A 20,586-nucleotide genomic window follows, 5' to 3' on the forward strand; every position below is an offset into this window, starting at 1 on the left:
TAACTCATCTTAAAGAAAGCAAGTCTTCATTGCTTAAATATGCTGTAAGAGTTACATGTGGTGACCACGCACAATTATTTTGTAGACATCTCGTTAAGGAGTTGGGCATTCTGATTATTGCTTCACAGTATGTTTATTCCCTCATATAGATTATTGCAAATAATCCACTGCAGTTAAAGAGCAACAATATCAGAAAGACAAATGGCATCCATTATTCCACATCAAGGTTGTCTTTAGCACAAAAAGGGGTGCACAGTGGTGCAACAAAATTTTTTTATAACTTACCCAATGATGTAAAATGTTTGACGGACAGCAAAGTAAAAAAAAAAAAAAAAAAAAGGAAAATTTTCGCCTTGAAAACTCCTCGTATCCCATTTCATAGCAAAAGTGTACGTAGCTGAACTATTTTGCTCGCCCTTTTCTTATTGTGAAAAGAGTGAAGCAACTAATCATTGCTCCATCACAGGTTTCGATTGCAACCCTTACAATGCCAGAAGAGATCAGCAACCCCTGTGATAATGTTTAGATTCTGCTTTCGCAAAACACGCGTGAAGGCTGGCTGTGCTGTGAGAGGGAGCCATGGCTTGTTTCCCAGCACCACTCCTCTTCCCTCTGGCAGTCAAAATTCTAGTTCATTAATGCTCACAGCAGTCTGCTACTATATGTATAGTATGCGCACTCTGTGCTATAACAATTGGAAAACCATACCTGTCAAGTTTTTCGAGTGCACCAAAATTCTTGCTCTCGTGTTCTATTTTCTACTCACATCAAAGTAAGTTTTGCATCACCCCAGTTCCCAGAACTCCTGAAGATAGATGTTGACTATGGGTATTGTATCACAGACACAGTCCCTTTGACTGTTCAGAGATGTCACAAAATCCGCCCAAAGATGTGAACAACCATGCATGAGCAGCATCTGTAAGATGGAGGGAATCCGACAACTGATCAGGTCCAGTCATCCCACCAGGAAGGAGGTACACAGCTCGTGTTGGCTGTATTTCAACCGTGCCTAGACAGTCAATACTGCAGTTCGATCGCGTCCACATTGTTACTTTGTGCTAGGTAGGGCTCTCGACAAGGGAAGTGTCCAGGCGTCTCGGAGTGAACAAAAGTGATGTTGTTCAGACGTGGAGGAGATACAGAGAGAGACAGGAATTGTCGATGATATGCCTCTTTCAGGCCGCCCAAGGGATGCTACTGCAGTGGATGACCGCTACCTACGGATTATGGCTCAGAGAAACCCTGACAGCAATGCCACCATGTTGAAAAATGCTTTTCATGCAGCCACAGGACGTGTGTTACGACTCAAACTGTGCACATTAGGCCGTATAATGCGCAACTTCACTCCCAGCATCCATGGTGAGGTTCATCTATGCAATCATGCAGTGTGGTACAGATGGGCCCAACAATGTGCCAAATGGACCACTCAGGAGTGGCATCACGTTCTCTTCACTGATGAATTTTGCATATGCCTTCAACCAGACAATCGTCAGAGATGTGTTTGGAGGCAACCCATTCAGGCTGAACGCCTTAGATACACAGTCCAGCGAGTGCAGCAAGGTGGAGCTTCCCTGCTGTTTTGTGGTGGCATTATGTGGGGCTGAGATACGCCGCTGGTGGTCATGGAAGGCACCGTAACGGCTGTACGATACGTGAATGCCACCCTCTGACCGATAGTGCCCATATCAGCAGCATATTAGCGAGGCATTCATCTTCACGGATGACAGTCCACCCACATCTTGTGAATGACTTCCTTCATAATAACAACGTCGCTCTACTAGAGTGGCCAGCATGTTCTCCAGACATGAACCCTAATGAACATGTGTGGGACAGATTGAAAAGGGCAGTTAATGTACAACGTGACCCACCAACCACTCTAAGTGATCTACACCGAATCGCTGTTGAGGAGTGGGACAATCTGGACCAACAGTACCTTGATGAAGTTATGGGTAGTATGCCACGACGAATACAGGCATGCATCAATGCAAGAGGACATGCTTTTGGCTATTAGAGGTACCGGTGTGTACAGCAATTTGGACCACCACCTCTGAAGGTCTTGCTGTATGGTGGTACAACATGCAGTGTGTGGTTTTCATGAGCAATGAAAAGGGTGCAAATGATATTTATGTTGATCTCTATTCCAGTTTTCTGTACAGGTTCCGGAACTCTTGGAACCGTGGTGATGCAAATCTTTTTTTGATGTGTGTATATTAATTGCCTTCTTAGTTCTCTCTGTAGGGTTGTCAAGCATGGGTCGCATGGCTGTGACTGCCTATGAAAGATCAAAATTAATATTCTGCGGATTTTGTTAATCATTGAACTGGATGGGCAAAGACAAATAATGCCGAGAAACGCCTTAATTTGAGACACATTCCATTCACCGATAACAGCTGGTGCTTATGAACAGAACAATAATTTGTTGAAAGATTAAATATAGCCAAATGAAGAAAACAAAGGCCATTTGGGGGGGGGGGGGGGGGGGGACTGTTTTAAGTTTTTATAAATCATACATTGTAGTCAAAACGTTCCCAGTCTGCACTTCTTTTAACAGTCAGTTTCAAAGAACTAAGACTTTCTTACCATCACTCATTTAGCATGACAGTGTTTTAAAGCTTTGTGTGTGATCATTTACGAACAAACAAACAAAAAATATATGAGAATTTCGACATACACTATGTGATCAAAAATATACAGACACCTGGCTGAAAATGACTTAGAAGTTAGTGGCGCCCTTCATCGGTAATGCTGGAATTCAGTATGGTGTTGGCCCACCCATAGCCTTGATGACAACTTCCACTCTCACAGGCATATGTTCAATCAGGTGTTGGAAAATTCCTTGGGAAATGGCAGCCGATTCTTCACGTAGTGCTGCACTGAGGAGAGATATCGATGTCAGTCGGTGAGGCCTGGCACAAAGTTGGCATTCCAAAACATCCCCAAAGTGTTCTATAGGATTCAGGTCAGGGTTCTGTGCAGACCAGTCCATTACAGGGATGTTATTGTCGTGTAACCACTCCGCCACAGGCTGTGCATTATGAACAGGTGCTTGATCATGTTGAAAGATGCAGTCACCATCCTCGAATTGCTCTTCAACAGCGGGAAGTCTTAGTTGTTTTTACCACAGTGCTAAATGCAAGACTTTGACAGAACTTCTTGTAATAACTATAATGACAATAAAAGTTGTAATGTGCAATAAGTACCTGTTTCACTAGCAAAGATTCTTGTGCACCTTTTGCCACACTAAATTACTTTTGTGCTTTCATGATGCATCAAGAATTATTTGTTGTTCTCATCAAAACCTCCTTGGATAGTTTCTACTGAACCAAGATTGATCAATATCATAAATAGTTCATCCCATGTGTGTCTTATTTCTTGCAGAAATACCCTCTCTTCATGCTAGTCAGTTACTTTCAATCAGCCTAGGCTTTATGTTTTGTTACCTGAAATCCAGTTGTGTATTAATAATTCAAATGTTGTGTTACTCAGTTCAGCAAATGAGGGGTCCAGTGGAAAAGGGGCACATGCCACCTGCACTGTGATTTTGGTACAGGAAGACAGCCGATACCATCTAGTATCATAGGTGGAAACAGTGGCATGTGCCCGTTCATTGAAGTAGAGCATATTATATTTGCTGTTATTCAGGGCTGACACATTCCCAGTGGAAAAGAGGCCCATGCCAGTAATATCTTTGTGTCCCATGAGTCGGTTCCTCTCATTGGTTGACACTTGGTTTCGGAAAGCCAATCAGAAAGCGTTTCTTAAATGTTGTTCGTATGTTTCCAAGATGGCGGCAATAAGTTTTGCTTTTGATGTTGCTCATGAAGAAAATGCAACAGTACATGTAAAAAAAAGAAGAAGAATTAGTAAAGAAAATGAGTGGAAAGATAATGAAAGGAAGATGTTAAGAAACGATGGAAAAGAATATAAATCCCAAAAAAATAAGATTGTGCCTGAGAAAGTGTTTTGTAGTGCCAGTGATCCATGCTGCAAAACTAGTTTCTGCAAATAGTCAACATTGAGTGAAGAACAGGAGGAGGCAATATTTATTGAGATTATAATAAGCAAAATGCTTATTTATTTGGATCAGTGCGGCCTAATAAGTGCAAAAAATTGTATCCAAAAAAGAGGAAGGTTTCTTTCAGATATTTTATTCGTGACACTCCAGTTACTGAGGTTGAAATGTGTAGGACTGCACTTTCAGCTGTTAATGCTATTTCTGTTAATCATTTGAGGACTGTCCATAGCAATGAACATTGTGACACTGAGAATCATGAATCTACAACAAAGGTATCTTTACATACAGGATAGAAGAGGCAGGCGTTCTAACAGACCTCATGCCATTGATAACAAGAGAAAAAATAAAGTTAGAAATCACATCGAAATGTTTCCAAGGTACAAATCACATTATAGTAGAACACAGAATCCTAACAAGTCCTACATAACCTCTGTTCACTCGATTGCTGGAATGTATCATTGGTACTGTGAAGATCTTAAAAATACTGATGAAGTCCCAGTGAAACAACGTGTGTGAAACCATTTTCAACACGGAATATAATATTGGTTTTAGATTGCAGTCAAGTGATACATGTCGTATTTGTGATTCTGCTAAGGCATGTAATAACACTGAATCCACAGACATCAGACTACACCTTGAGAAAGCTGAAGCTGCATATAGTGCTCTGAAAAGTGGCTCAAATGTGTCAAAACAGGATGGCAGTGATGCACTTGTTTTGTGCATGGACTTAAAACAAGCATTGCCAACACCATGTATTTCGACGGAAACAGTTTTTTATAAAAGACAACTGTGGACACACAATTTCTGTATTCACCGTTGTAGTGATGAGAAGGTAGTGATGTGTGTCTGGCCTGAAAATATTGCATCTAGGGGGGCCAGTGCAGTAGCTAGCTATGTTTTAAAGACTTCAGACATAGCAAAGGAAGAACATCATTGAAGGCTCATCATTTATTCTGATTCGAGTGTTGGACAAAATAAAAACTATATTATCCTAGGTCTGTGGTTATACCTCCTAGATAAAAATGTTGTGATGTTTTGGAGCATAAATTTCTCCTCCCTGGTCACATGCTCCTCCCTACCATGTGACAGGGATATTGGAGTCATTGAAAAGCTGAAAAGAAAGACACAGGCTGTGTACACTCCAGCAACTTGATTCTGTTTCCAACATATCCCATAGACTACTTTTTTGGGAGATTGTCTTTTTGCATGTAAGCTGTGCATTTTCCTTATAGGACACTGTTAATTCTTTTTCTTCTTCCATTGCAACATTTATTTATACTTGCTCAGTTGCAACAAAACCAAAACATCCCCTAGTTAAATATCATGATTACAATACATGTGTGAACAGCTCTTCATATGCACTGGTGAAAGTTGTGACTTACCCACCCAGATGTCACATGGCATACTTAATAATCAGTTTGAAATATGTAGCAGCCAAAGGTTGATGGTTAAAATTTGTCTTTTGCCTTTTCTAAGAAAGTATAATTTTTTCACATCTGGTGCAAACTCCAGTGTTTGGTGAAAATGAGTGGTAATCAGAGGGGACCAAGTTATTTCTTTCTTTAGCAGTAGTGTTGAAGGAGATATCATACCAAAAAATTAGGTGATAGTAGACTAGCTGCAGGAAAAAGAATTGAAGAATTAGGTCAAAAATGAATAGCAAAAGTTGCAACATAAATCACTCGGTTAGAAGCCTAGTCACAAGCTTGGGGAAATACCTGAAATCGGCATATGATGTCAAAGAACACGTTACATTCATTACAAATTTTCGTTTCCTGAACATCTTGATCAAAGTGAAATAATGTTGTTGTAGTAGTAGTAGTAGTAGTAGTAGTGTTCATTGTTGTCGTCTGTCAAAGACTGTTTTGTGATTTGGTCCATGTCCCCTCACTAGCCTATCCTGTGCTAGTCTCTCCATCTCCGCATCCATTGTCTTAAACCTGCTTGCTGTTGTCTAGCCTGGATCTCCCTGATTAACTTTACTTCCAACATTCCCCTCTGTTACCACATTGACTATTCCTTAATGATGCCTGAGGATGTGTCCTGTCAACTGAGACCTTTTTTATTCCAGTTGTACCATGTATTCCTTGTACCCTCAATTCAATTAAGAACATGTATATTAGTTATCCAATATATACATGTAATCTTCTTTTGCATCACACTTCAAAAGTTTCTATACTCTTCTTGTCTGTACTGTTCATATCTATACTTCACTGCCATGATACAGCTCTAAGAAATATTATTAAACAGCTCTAACAGATCTTATTAAAAAAACTTCCTAACGTTTAAATATATATTCAGTGATAAAACAATGGCTCTAGTTTGGAATATCAACAATGTAAGGAAAAGCCAGATTGCCACTTACTATAAAGACAACTTAAGTTGCAGACAGGCCCAAGTAAAAGACACGTACTCATTAGCTTTCGACCACAGCCTTCCTCAGCAGAAGAAAGACACACACACACACACACACACACACACACACACTCTCTTTCTCTCTCTCTCTCTCTCTCTCTCTCTCTCTCTCTCTCTCTCTTTCGCACAAGCAAGCACACCGCAAGGGTGCACACACGCGACAGCCATCTCCAGCAGATGGGACCAGAATGTGTAGCGATAGTGGTCATATTTGTGCGACGTGTTCTTGCTTGTGTGAATGAATGTGTGTGTGTGTGTGTGTGTGTGTGTGTGTGTGTGTTTTCTGACAGAGGCTGTGGCTGAAAGCTAATGTGTAATTGTCTTTTAATTGTACCTGTCTGCAAGTAGGATTCTATAGTTTCCCTACATATTTAGTGATATTTTTTTAATTTTTTATTTATTTACAAAAAGCATCTGTCGCTATTGCCAGTCTGAATTTTATGTCTCTTAATTGGATTACATCCCATTGTCTTTGCCTTACTTTTGTTGATGTTCGCCTTCTACCTCTTTACAAGATACTATCCATTCTGTTCATTTGCTCTTCCAAATCTATCACCATAACGGACAGTTTCAATGTCACTGATGAACCTTAAATTTTAATTTGTTATGCCTCAACTTTATTCCCTTTTCGAATTTCTCCTCAGTTTCTTTTACAGCTTGCTCAGTGTACAGATAAAATAACACTGAGGAGAGGCTACAGCCACATCTTTCTCCTTACGCAACTGCTGTTTACCTTTCATGTCCTTAGATTGCTATAGCTGTAGTCCTGTTTCTGCACAAGTTACAGATAATATTTCACTTCCTGTATTTTATCCCTGCTAACATCAGCTTTTCAAAGTGTGAGTGCTAATTAACAATGCCAGTAATTTTCTCTAAATCTTTAACCTGTATAATCTTTGGTTTACCTCTCTTCAACTTTTATTCCAAAATAAATCATAGTGTCAGTATTATCTTGTTTGTTTCTGCATTTTTTCGGAACCCAAATTGATCTTCCCCCGAGTCAACTTCTACCAGTTTAACACACACACACAGAGAAAAAACAAAAGAAACAAAATTAAGATGTGTTCACTAACATAGTTCGTATGTGTAATTATATACAAATACAGCTTCTTCAAATGTGTTTCAGTTAAATATTTCTAATTTACACTGCCTGACAAAAAAATGAAGCACCCAGAATGGCCAGATTTCAGTGTAGGTTCACACACATATACTGTCAGTGGATATGTATATGAGTATAGATGCAAATCTCTGAGAGAGGCAGAACAGCCATCAGAGTACGTTAGTATTGTTCATGTTCAGTGAGAAAGTACATAGGAGATGTGAATAGCATCAGGTGTTGAATTGTCACTGTGAAGGACACAGAGACCCCGTGTACTCTTATGCAACAGTGTTACGAGCCCCTGTCATAGTTTGAAAGGGGCCCTTGTTGTGGATCTCTATTTGGCTATTGGCTGGCTGGTAGTTGTGTAGTATTCAGCTTTATGGGGCAGTCGGATGTGACAGTATGTTGTGTCATGATGTGTTGGACTGCATAGGAATTTGAGCGCAGCCATATTTTATCATCAAGACTCCGATCTGCAATGTCTGACTAGCAAAAGGGAGCATTACTGAAAACAAGTTATTGACTTCGTATAATATTCTGTGTCATCTCGCACCATTGGTCAGAGTAATAGCAGCTGGACTGGGTAATTACTGTACCATGCATAGGCTGCCATTAACACCACAACACAAATGGCTGTGTTTGGAGTGGCAGTGACTGGGAAGCTTGTGCTACTGATATGGCGTCACATCTTGTTAAACGATGAAATGCAATTCTGCACTAAGCCAAATGATCATTGTCGGTGAGTATGGGGGTGATGTGGGGGAGGTCCCATTCTTCCAATATTTTGTAGAGGCCCAGTTGTATTGCTTCTGGCATAATAGTGTTGGAAGCCATTGGCTGTGCTTGGAGAGATATTCTGCCTTCCACAGCAAGCACAGAAAAAAGAAGAGCATTGGGTACGACTTCAGATGACGGCTTGTAGTGATTGAGGGAATTCTTGATGACGCAATGGTAAGTCACAGACTTCCTCCATCCTCTCATGTTAATTCTCGTGCAACAGTATTGTGGTGCCACTTTCAACAGGACACTGCTAGTCTGCAGGTGGCTGTCTGTATGAGCTGTGTATGTAATGTTTAGGTACTCTTGTGGCCAGCAAGATTCCCAGATCAGTCCCCAATATGATACATGTATGACCAGTTTGAACATAAGATCCTTCCCAGTGGCAATATCCAGAACGTCAAGGACAAGTTAAAATATTTGTGGGCCAGCTGGTCTCAGGAGAGGATGCAGCCGCTTAAGATGCCCTTCCCCACTGAATCTGTGCGTGCTACAGCCGGTTCCACGTCATACCGTTGAGTTGGCTCGTACATCCTGGTCCATTGCAAATTTGACTAGATTTTGTAATTGTTGGATCTTTCCCTCCAGTCACTTATGGTGCCTAAAAGATGCTGCGTTCTTGGGATACTGTACAACAATTCAAGCAAATAACATTAGTAGTTTTATTTCAGTAAAGCAATTGACTGTACTTAATTTTGGAGTTATATCGGTGTCGCAGGTAACATGCGAACAGTAATGTTCATCACTATAGACAAAGTCCAAGTAAGCACTTGTTACGGATCACTACAATCTGTTGTGCGAGTGCCTGTCTACAGCCGTCCATGAATGTCCTTATGCCGAGCCGATCTGAGTGGCCGAGACTGGCAGGAGCGGCGCTTATATTCACTTCTGGCAGTTGTCGCTCCAGTCGTGGCGCTGTCCTTGTCAACATGCTATTGGCTGACATTTCCTCACCACCTTTTCTGTTCTAATATTCTTCCTCTTCGTTCCGGCGCTTGTGTGTGCCAGAACAGTAATCACTGAAATAACATCACATACCCTCTCAACTCCTCTTCTGGGTGCTTTGCATTTTGTCAGGCGGTGAATTTCTTTGAATTTCTTATACTCAAATATGTCTGTGTTTATTTTTGGGAAAAGTAACTACTCCTTAAGCTAATGTAACAATAGATTTCTTGTTTTATTTGGTGATTTTAAAGTTTCTTGACCTTTCTTGTCAATTTCAGACCCTGTGATTTGGTGCATGATGAAGTTTGCAATGAGTGTGGGGAAGATGGTGAGGAGTTAATTCCATGTAGCACATGCCCTCATGTGTATCATTTAGACTGTTGCAGTCCACCTTTGAAGTACCCACCAAGAGGCAAGTGGAACTGTTCATTGTGCAAAAGTGGAAAGGAACTGAGAGTTCTTAGAGGTGAGCACATAATATATATGGTATCACTATAAATATATTTGTTATTAGATATTTTTTCCCATGCTTTATTTGTAAATTTTCATCTTCTGTGAGGTGATATGATCCATGATGCACATTTTATTCTCATACAAGTACATTAGAAAAACTAAATTTGATGATACCAAAAATTAAGTATTTTTATTTTAGGGTCTCCTGTTTTTACATTGATCAGCAATCTGTTATAAATTATTTGCAAGTGATACGTAATGTTACAATATTTTTCCTTTGTGTGACAGTCCAGATGGAAATACTTTGCTTTGCACAAAAGAGCTTATTGGCAACTATAAAATTTATGCAGCTCTTCTCTTACAAATACAGGGTGAGTCATGGGGAAAGTACATACTTTGAGGGGTGCTACTAGTGATGATTCTGAACAAAAAAAACTCCTAATAAACATATGCCCTCCTCTTAACCGTTTCCGGTCCAATGAAAACAACTAGGAATGGGAAGCATGTAGTGTCGTCCTTGCTAACCACGTCAGTACGCAGTTCACTTGCTCATGGTGCAATTGCTTACCTCGAGTCTGTCTGACAGTGCTTGTCATAGTGCACGGTACTAGAGTGTTGTTACATGAACAATGAATACAGTTTTGTGTAGTGAAAATGCCACGGATCTTCACACATGCAGAGTGTGCTGACATAGTGTTTGTCTATGGTTTGTCCAATGGGAATTTCAGAGCTGCTGTGCAAGAATACCAACAACGATTTCCGAATCGCAGGGTGTCAGATAGCAGGGAGTTTCACAGATTGTGTGAGCTTTGTACACTTCCCAGCATAAATGTTGTCTCTTAATGTCCTGTACAACAAACTCTTAATGAAGTTGAGAAAATTCCTCAAGTAGTGGAAAGTAATACTGCTACTAACTCTCAAAGAACTGCTGTCCAACTTAGTGTTTCACAAACACGAGTGATACGCACAGTAAATGAGCATGGTCTGTATCCTTTTCATTGGCAGAGAGTACATCATCTGCATGAAGGAGATGCTGCCGCCCAGCAAGAATTCTGTCAGTGGATAATTGCCAATGAATGATTCTGTGTTCTGTTCACTGATGAGTCAACATTTAACCGCTACTGAATCAATAACACATGCAACTCTCATGTATGTGCAAGTGCACACTACTGTGGAAACGAATTTTCAATGAAGTTTCTCAGTCAATGTGTGGTGTGGTAGTATTGATGACCGACTCATCGGTCCAGTTATTTTAGATAACTGTCTTACTGGGACATGGTATCTTGAGTTTCTTCAAACTGAGTTACCAGAATACATGGAGGATATCCCTTTGGCAACATGAGCTCATGTGTTCTACCAGCATGATGAAGCTCCTACACATTCCGTACAGCCAGTGACACAGTATCTCAACACAACATATCAGTCACCGTGCAGTCATTGCTTGGCCACCGAGGTCACCAGATCTTACCCCATTGGATTACTGTTTGCAGGGGTGGCTGAAGAGCGACATCTAAAAATGCAGAGTGGACACTAGAGAGGAACTTCTCACTCGTATTTTACATGCTTGTGTCCAGGTAAAGGAATGCAAAACTGAGCTCTTATCGACGACACAACTCCTATCTACAACAGCAACAACATGCATTGAAGTTGACAGTGGACTGTGTTTGTGAGGAAACGTACACAATTAAACAAACCATAACATAACAGTATCTTAATTTACTGTCACCTGCACCTTTTCCATTCCTAGCTGTTTTCATTGGTTTACACGGAGACGGTTAAGAAAAGGGCATATGTTTATTAGAAGTTTTTTTGTTCAGAATCACCAGTAGTATCACCTGTCAAAGCATGTACCTTTCCTCCTGACTCACACCGTATATAGTCGTGTGGAAGGGACAGTCCTGCACAAACAGAAAATGTGTCAGGAATATATTGAGATTTTATTTTAGAAGACCTAATATCAGAAATTAAGTAGGCACTCTTAACTTTAAAACAAGCAAGTACATGGCTTCTGTTCTTTAATGGACTATTTGGGAAAATTGTTGTGTAAAACCCACTGAACATTGTCCTGTGGAATTACTTTTTAATCAACAAGAAAATACATTGCAGCTGTTCTATTTATGCTTCTGCACACCTGTACGAGTGCAAAAGATAATTAGTGCAAAAGTCTGTCTTGTTTATTCATTTACAATAATACAAATTTTGTCTGTCATATACAGGAGAACTTTTAATTGATATAAAGCTTGGACATTTGTTTGTCTATTCTCCTCCTATGCTTTTCATTATCATTAAATATACTTAATGGTTATGGTGCAAAAAGAAAATAGTGGCAGAGTACAGGATCTGCTGCCGCTGCTTGGATTTCATTTCACTTCTTGTCCAAAATATGTGAAAATGACTCTTCATTCACATAAGATACCCAGATGACATTTTTAAGATACATTATATTATTTCATTATATCCCAGAATAGTTGTTTTGTAGCCTTATTATTTTCTTATTAGCTTTGTTTCTACTTTATTCCATCTTTTTAGGTCACATGACAGTCATTTCATCTGACAGAGTTGGTAGGATTGTGGAGTTACATTACTGTCTTCCGAGATAGGTCACCCCCTTAAGTTAGCAAATACAACAGAACTAGAAAGGAAGCATTAGAAGCAGCTTAAACATTAATTTACTCTACTTCCTGAAACACAACAGATGACTGACCAGTCTGTCACAATTCAGTTTAGAGAATCAGTTTGCACTTTGTTTGGCTGTTGTAACAGTCAATAGTTACTAATCAGTATCATTTTATTTTGTATATTTATTTAATTGTAGATCCCTTTCCCTTTCCCTCCCTCCCCACTGCAAAATAACATGCATTTATCTTTTTCCTCATTCCCTTATAATATTAATTCAGTTATTTATCACAAGACTGCAAAAGAAAGAAAGCAGCACATACACTGCATTCAATGTAGTATTTCCAATATGGCTATAATTATTATCTTTGATTACCAAATTGTTCATTACCTGTTCCATTTGTGTACATTGTCCCTTCTCTCTTCTCCTCCTCAAGAAAGATAACAAGTGCTATGTCATTAATTTGAGAGTGTCGGTAATGTATTTTTTAATCATTTTCTTTCCTTTGGCCTTCTGAATTTCTGTGTTTACATATAACAGTTGGTTCACAGAGTATTGTATTTTGTGGGATGTTACTGTCACTGCCATGATTACATTGTGCTTGTTACAGTTTTACCCTCACCTCATTCTCCCACCTACCAAGGAGATAACAATAGATGTATGATCATGAACAAGGAAACTGGCATTATGTTGCCTTATTTGATTATCATTTGTATTTGCTACGACTAATATATACCCCCCCCTCTCTCTCTCTCTCTCTCTCTCACTCACACACACACACACACACACACACACACACACACACACACACACACAGATATATATACACACACAATAGAGGGAAACATTCCACGTAGGAAAAATATATCTAAAAACAAAGATGATGTGACTTACCAAATGAAAGTGCTGGCAGGTCGACAGAAACACAAACAAACACAAACATACACACAAAATTCAAGCTTTCGCAACAAACTGTTGCCTCATCAGGAAAGAGGGAAGGAGAGGGAAAGACGAAAGGATGTGGGTTTTAAGGGAGAGGGTAAGGAGTCATTCCAATCCCGGGAGCGGAAAGACTTACCTTAGGGGGAAAAAAGGACGGGTATACACTCGCGCACACACACACATATCCATCCACACATACACAGACACAAGCAGACATATTTAAATATTTATAAATAATATTTAAATATGTCTGCTTGTGTCTGTATATGTGTGGATGGATATATGTGTGTGTGTGTGTGTGTGTGTGTGTGTGTGTGTGTGTGTGTGTGTGTGTGTGTGTGTGTGTGTGTGTGCGCGTGTGTGTGTGTGCGCGTGTGTGTGCCCGTCCTTTTTACCCCCTAAGGTAAGTCTTTCCGCTCCCGGGATTGGAATGACTCCTTACCCTCTCCCTTAAAACCCACATCCTTTCGTCTTTCCCTCTCCTTCCCTCTTTCCTGATGAGGCAACAGTTTGTTGCGAAAGCTTGAATTTTGTGTGTATGTTTGTGTTTGTTTGTGTTTCTGTCGACCTGCCAGCACTTTCATTTGGTAAGTCACATCGAGGTGACTTACCGAACGAAAGCGCTGGCAGGTCGATAGACACACAAACAAACACAAACATACACACAAATTCCATCCACACATACAGACACCTATGTGTATGTGTGCGAGTGTATACCTGTCCTTTTTTCCCCCTAGGTAAGTCTTTCCGCTCCCGGGATTGGAATGACTCCTTACCCTCACCCTTAAAACCCACTTCCTTCCGTCTTTCCCTCTCCTTCCCTCTTTCCTGATGAGGCAACAGTTTGTTGCGAAAGCTTGAATTTTGTGTGTGTGTTTGTGTTTGTTTGTGTGTATATCGACCTGCCAGCGCTTTCGTTCGGTAAGTCACCTCATCTTTGTTTTTATATATAATTTTTCCCACGTGGAATGTTTCCATAACAAAAAATAATCCATTGTTGATAATATTATATAAATGTACAGACAAAAAAAATCTACTAACCAAATAGTGACAGGGCAACACACACACACACACACACACACACACACACACACACAGAGAAGGATTTGACTTCCACAAGTTTTCAGAGCCAGTGGCTCCATCTGGTGGAAGAATTGAAGGGGAAGAAAGAGGCTTGAAGGGAAAGAACTGGAGAGGTTTAGGGAAAGGGGTACAGGTTAGAAAAGTCATCCAGAATCCCAGGCCAGAGGAGACAACTACGTTTTTATATATTATTTTTATTTTTTTCCCAAAAAGTAAATACTGTTGTTTGTTAGTGGGTTTGATGTGGACGGAAGTGTGTCTCGCTAGCCTTCAATGAGGATGAGATCAACATCAAGGAAAGTGGTATGGGATTGGGAGGAGAACCATGTGAAATTTAATTCTCCTCATCCCATCCTGTAAGTCTCCCCTGACCCAGGGTTCTTGGAGACTTTCCTAAACTGTATAGTCTGTTGGTAAACTGAAGAGTGAGCGAGTGAGTCCCCACTCCGCCTACCCCGCTACGTCACAGTGCGCTTCTACAGGCTGTTTCACAACGTAGTACCGTCCCTGCCGCAGCGCGCTTCAAATCTGTGGCGACGCCGTGTGGAAGTCAGGATTCTACTACAAACATAGAACCGAATGCATATTCATGTGAATATATGTTCCTCTATTCATAAGACAAACCAGTGCAATCAATCTCTAGAATTTAAGGCTTGTTCTTACTTTGTGTTTCTACTAAAAGGTAGAAGTTTTCTTTGAAGGGCTGCATTGAAACTTAACAATTCTTGCAACATGAAGAGAGTTTAAAAAGTAACCAGAAATTAGTAATTTCGTGTGTTGTATTTTGATTCGCACTGCTTTTTTTGTCACTGTCTTTCTAACGTCTGAAAAGTATTTGTGCAATGTTTTGCATATTGGGTATTTACCCTGTTGTCAGCTGTCAAAACCTTATATGTTTTTTGGTAGCATCAACTATTATTTGTTTTGTATAAAAATAGATTAGATAATCTGTACTAAATTTCGTTATAAGAATCGAATAAAATGTATCAAATTTTTAGGAATGTTAAATATTGCTTTTGGTGAGTCTCTTATGAGTAAACCAACAGCATACAAGTGGTATAAACATTTCAAAGCAGGCCTTAAAGGACAGCAGTTTTACAAGAATAGATGAGATTAAAAATGCACAGTTAAGAGACCTATGAACTATCCCGAGGAAACCATTCCTAAATTGTTTTGGGAATTGGAAAAAGTGCTGGCATAAGTGTATAGCATGTACTGGGGAATATTTTGAATAGGATAACATTGTTGTACATTAACAAGTTAAGTTCTTATCAAAAAATAAAAATTAATATGCGAACGCACCTCGTATGTCTAGCTTTTTACATAGATGTCCAGAATCGGTATACATGTTTTGAAAGAAATTTCAGCAGTGTTTAGAACAGCTATTGCCCACATGTTTTAAGCTGTATGTCTGAGGATCACGTGAATGGTAACCGAGATAGAGTTTTAGTGACAGAATACGTTCAAATGCTGCTGTTCTTTAAGCATCAAAGGTTTTACGTGATTGAATCACGTTCTACTAGCGAAAAGTTAATTGATTTTACCATGAAGTTCTCAAGTTATTCATGATTTTGTACAACTAGTGATAATGGTATTTCTCGTTTTGGACCAAATTTGGCTGTATTTCTCTTGGAAAACTGTTTAACACTTGTACTACCATGTAGTACATTTCTACCAAAAGAAACTTTATAGCATATGAGCAGAGTCAGGCTTGAAAGGACACATAACATATTTTTTTAAAAAAATATTCATTGCCTGTTTACATACATCGTATTTTAGAGGTCATCATCAACATTGTCACTGTCATTACCTTGTCGTATCACTTTCTAAATTAATAACTATGGCGTCTATTATGTCTTCCATAATCCCATCCTTAACCCAGTACTGTCTTTCAAGTTTCTCCATGTGGAGGCAGCATGCACTCCAGTCATCTTGAGTTATCGTTTCAAAACCTGTAACAATTGGGACAAGTGTTTGTATAGGCTTTCTTTCAGTTATGGCAAAATTTAGTTCGGAATAAAAAGTGGAAGCTCAGAAAATGGCTACATACCTTCTTTCACCAACTGCAGAAACTTTGTCATGCAAATATCTCCAAGAATATTTCTTACTCTGGCGAAATTCTTGAGCTTTGCCCTTGCCATTTTCAATTGGATTTGAGTCACAGTTGTATGGTGGAAGTCGCAGCACAGTGTGTCCATGAGCTTCAAGTATTTTATTAATTTCAATTACTTTGTCTTCCGGCTTATGTTGTTTAATTAAATCAAATAATTTTGTTTTTCTCATTGTCAAATCAGCTTCCACCTTATTTTTTAATAACCATTCAATCATTTAGCTTTTATTCGATGACCTAGTTCGGGCTTTGTTGTGCTCCTTGTTGTGATATGGAGTGTTGTCCATAACAGTAACACAGTTCAGTGTCAGATTTGGAATTACTTTATTCAATATCCAATTAGAAAAATTTTTGTAGTTCATTTTCCCATGGTAGTCTCCTGTTGCACATCCCGCTTTATAAATCAACTGTGCGTTGGGTAAGAACCCATCTTTTGATCCAATATTGACCACTATAATCCTATTGCTTCCACTAACATTGTCCATAATGCCATCAATGCCAGGGCCGTGCCAACATTTTCTGTAAGTAATGTTGTTGTCCACCCAAGTTTTCAATATAAAAGAATTTTCTGCCTAGCTCCCTTAATTTCCTCACTTGGATCAGGTACTTACATCGCCAGTCAATTATATCAGTTCTTTCTACGAGAATCTTTCGTTTACTTACAGATCTTTTCCAGGTAAATCCCATTTCACACAATGTCTTGTGTAAAACATCTTTCTGCCAAGGAAAATGTATTTTTTGTTTCACGGCAGTAAGTAATTTCTGTAATGTCGGCACAATTTTTTGGTTTATGTGAAAGTCCTCCATCGTTTGTCGAATGACTGATTTCGTGAAACTGTCTATAACGATGGGTTTCCTCCCTAAATTATTAGTTTTCCTTTGCGATGATTCCAGTAAACCATGCGGCTTGTTTTCGCGTTCCTTCCTTATGCATCCTATTGTGGCGAGGCTGGCGTTTGCATAAACTGCAGCCCTTTAATTGGGACTGGTAATATTAGCCAACAGTTCATTTTGTAAAACTTCCTGGCAGATTAAAACTGTGTGCCCGACCGAGACTCGAACTCGGGACCTTTGCCTTTCGCGGGCAAGTGCTCTACCATCCGAGCTACCGAAGCCCGACTCACGCCCAGTACTCACAGCTTTACTTCTGCCAGTATCCATCTCCTACCTTCCAAACTTTACAGAAGCTCTCCTGTGAACCTTGCAGAACTCCTGGAGTTCTTTTTGTGTCGCCTCCTTAACACACGCTGTGATAACGTTAGAGATGATTGAATGCTCATTACTCCGCAAATACCTCCTCTTCTTCGTATCCTCACATTTTCATGCAATGCAGGGTGATTATCCATCACTGCCAGATACTGTAGTATATCAGTGAGTACACAAATTTAACTGACAGACACTGGCAACTAAGATCCCACGAACAGAAACGATGAGTATATCACCGCATGCCGAACTAGACCGCTAGACAGGTAGCGGGCAACTGATTTTGGGGGCCCCCGTAGGCCAGTGGCAGGGTTCTTCCGGGAAAGGCCACTTTCCCCACCAAAAGCGCTGCTCGCTATTGAGTTTACAGGCAGACTATACCCATTTCCCTAAACCTCTCCAGTCCTTTTCCTTCACCCCTCTTCCTTCCCCTTCAACTCTTCCACCAGGAGGAGGAGCCACTGGCTCCAAAAGCTTGTGAATGTAGAGTCATTTTGTGTATGTACACACACATCACTTCCAAGGCAATTGAAACGTTGCTAAGAAAATAATTATGATACTGACTTTAACTGTTTTGAAACAACACTTTAATATGAGGAAAGGTTTTGTCAACCGATTCCAATTGGAAACATCAAAGCGATGTTAACTTTTGTTAAAACAGGAAACACTCTCAAAGCTGCTGTAACAGGATTAATTTTTCACCCTTACTAGAGACACCGGAAAATGCAATTGCTGGATTTGAAGAACATGGTTTTGTGGAGCAGAAAATTTGAATACCTGTTTGCTGATATAAAAATATTGGAAGAAAAATAAATGTTGCCTTAGTACACAGCACAAGCGGTCTCCTCTGAAAGGCCTGGAGAAGGAAAATACGTAGATTTTTAAAACCTGGAACAATATTCCTGAATCATACAATTATCTGAAAAAGCTAGTGTCTCCTGTCCTCCCCTTATTCAGGTCTACATATCCATGTAAGCAATCATTTCAAGCATAAACCCTGCCAGGAGTAAATTGAGAAGTCTTTTTATTGATGAGAACGGGAAATCATGCCTACTATTACAAACAACATTGATGTTTGTCTTACCAAAACTTTTGAAGGTGATACAGGGCCATTGCTCCCATTAGTGTGTCTGTCATTGTCACAATATAATTTTATAGGTTTTACGTATTACATCAAGTTTTATACAACTTATACTTATTTTTGGTAAGACTTAAAACTGTAAGAAAAGTTTTTAAGTTAATTGTAGGGAGCCTTGTGGAATAAATATGTAGCAATTAGTACTTAGAAAGGTACGTTGTGTTTGTTTTGACAGGCAGAGAGGATAATTGAAAGGAGTATTTATTTAAAGTATTTATCTATTCTTCACAGTTGCAGTCTGTTATCTGGGAAAGTGACAAAGGCACTACAACTCACATGATTATTTGTTACTGGTAGTTATAAACATTGTGGAAAAGAAATTATACGAGAGAAGGAAAGTTGCTACTCACCATACAGCGGAGATGCTGAGCCGCGATAGGCACAGTAAAGAGATTCACACAATCATAGATTTCGGCCATTAAGGCCTTTGTCAGCAGTAGACACACACACGCATGTGCAAGTGCAACTTGCACACACATCTGCAGTCTCGGAGAGCTGAAACTACACTGCGAGCAGCACCAGTGCATGATGGGAGTGGCGACTGGGTGGGGGTAAGGAGGAGGCTGGAGCGGGGAGGGGGAGAGATAGTATGGTGGGAGTGGCGGACAGTGAAGTGTTCCAGTTTAGACGGAGGGTAGGAGGGAAGGCGCGGAGCGGGGAGGGGGTAAGTAGCAGAAAGGAGAGAAACAAAAATAAAAGAAATTAAAAGACTGGGTGTGGCGGTGAAATGACGGCTGTGTAGTGCTGGAAGGGGAAGAGGGAGGGGGCTGGATGGGTGAGGACAGTGACTAATGAGGGTTGAGGTCAGGAGGGTTACAGGAACGTAGGATGTATTGCAGGGAAATTTCCCACCTGCAAAATTAAGAAAAGCTGGTGTTGGTGGGAAGGATCCAATGGCACACGCTGTAAAGCAGTCAATCAGATGAGGGGTATCATGTTTGGCAGAGTGTTCAGCTACAGGGTGGTCCACTTGTTTTTGGCCACAGTTTGTCAGTGGCCATTCATGCGGACAGACAGCTTGTTGGTTGTCATGCCTACATAGAATGCAGCACAATGGTTGCAGCTTAGCTTGTAGATCAGATGACCGGTTTCACAGGTAGCCCTGCCTTTGATGTGATAGGTAATGTTAGTGACCGGACTGGAGTAGGTGGTAGTAGGAGGATGTATGGGACAGGTCTTGCATTTAGGTCTGTTACAGGGGTATGAGCCATGAGGTAAGGGATTGGGAGCAGGGGTTGTGTAAGGATGGACGAGTATATTGTGTAGGTTCGGTAGACGGCGAGATACCACGGTAGAAGGGGTGGGAAGGATAGTGGGTAGGACATTTCTCATTTCAGGGCACGACGAGAGGTAATCGAAACCCTGGTGGAGAAAGTAATTCAGTTGCCCCAGTCCCGGATGGTACTGAGTTACGAGTGGAATGCTTCTATGTGGCCGGGCTGTGGGACTTTGGGAGTGGTGGGAGACTGGAAAGATAAGGCGTGGGAGATTTGTTTTTGTAAAAGGATGGGAGGATAATTGGCAGCTGTCGAAGTGGAGGTATTGCTAGTGGTTAGTAGGTTTGATATGGACGGAGGTACTGATGTAGCCATCTCTGAGACGGAGGTCAACATCTAGGAAAGTGGCTTGTTGGGTTGAGTAGGACCAGGTGAAGCAAATGGGGGGAGAAGTTGTTGAGGTTCTGGAGGAATGTGAATAAGGTGTCCCCACCTTCAATCCAGATAGCAAAGATGTCATCAATGAATCTGAACCAGGTAAGGGGTTTAGGGTTCTGGGTTTTTAGGAA

At 40.4% G+C, this 20,586-nt stretch overlaps 1 protein-coding gene across 2 annotated transcripts in view; it reads left to right on the plus strand.

Annotated features, from left to right (window-relative positions):
• Positions 1-20,586, plus strand: part of LOC124613551 (bromodomain adjacent to zinc finger domain protein 1A) — a 161,424-nt gene that overhangs the window by 107,257 nt on the left and 33,581 nt on the right. For both annotated transcript variants that reach the window (XM_047142263.1, XM_047142264.1), the window contains one exon: positions 9,533-9,720. In XM_047142263.1, the coding sequence (XP_046998219.1) occupies positions 9,533-9,720 (188 nt within the window). The remainder of the gene's footprint in view (positions 1-9,532; positions 9,721-20,586) is intronic.

The sequence above is a fragment of the Schistocerca americana genome, chromosome 4, assembly GCF_021461395.2.
Source record: "Schistocerca americana isolate TAMUIC-IGC-003095 chromosome 4, iqSchAmer2.1, whole genome shotgun sequence".
In the NCBI taxonomy this organism is placed as follows: Eukaryota; Metazoa; Arthropoda; class Insecta; order Orthoptera; family Acrididae; genus Schistocerca; species Schistocerca americana.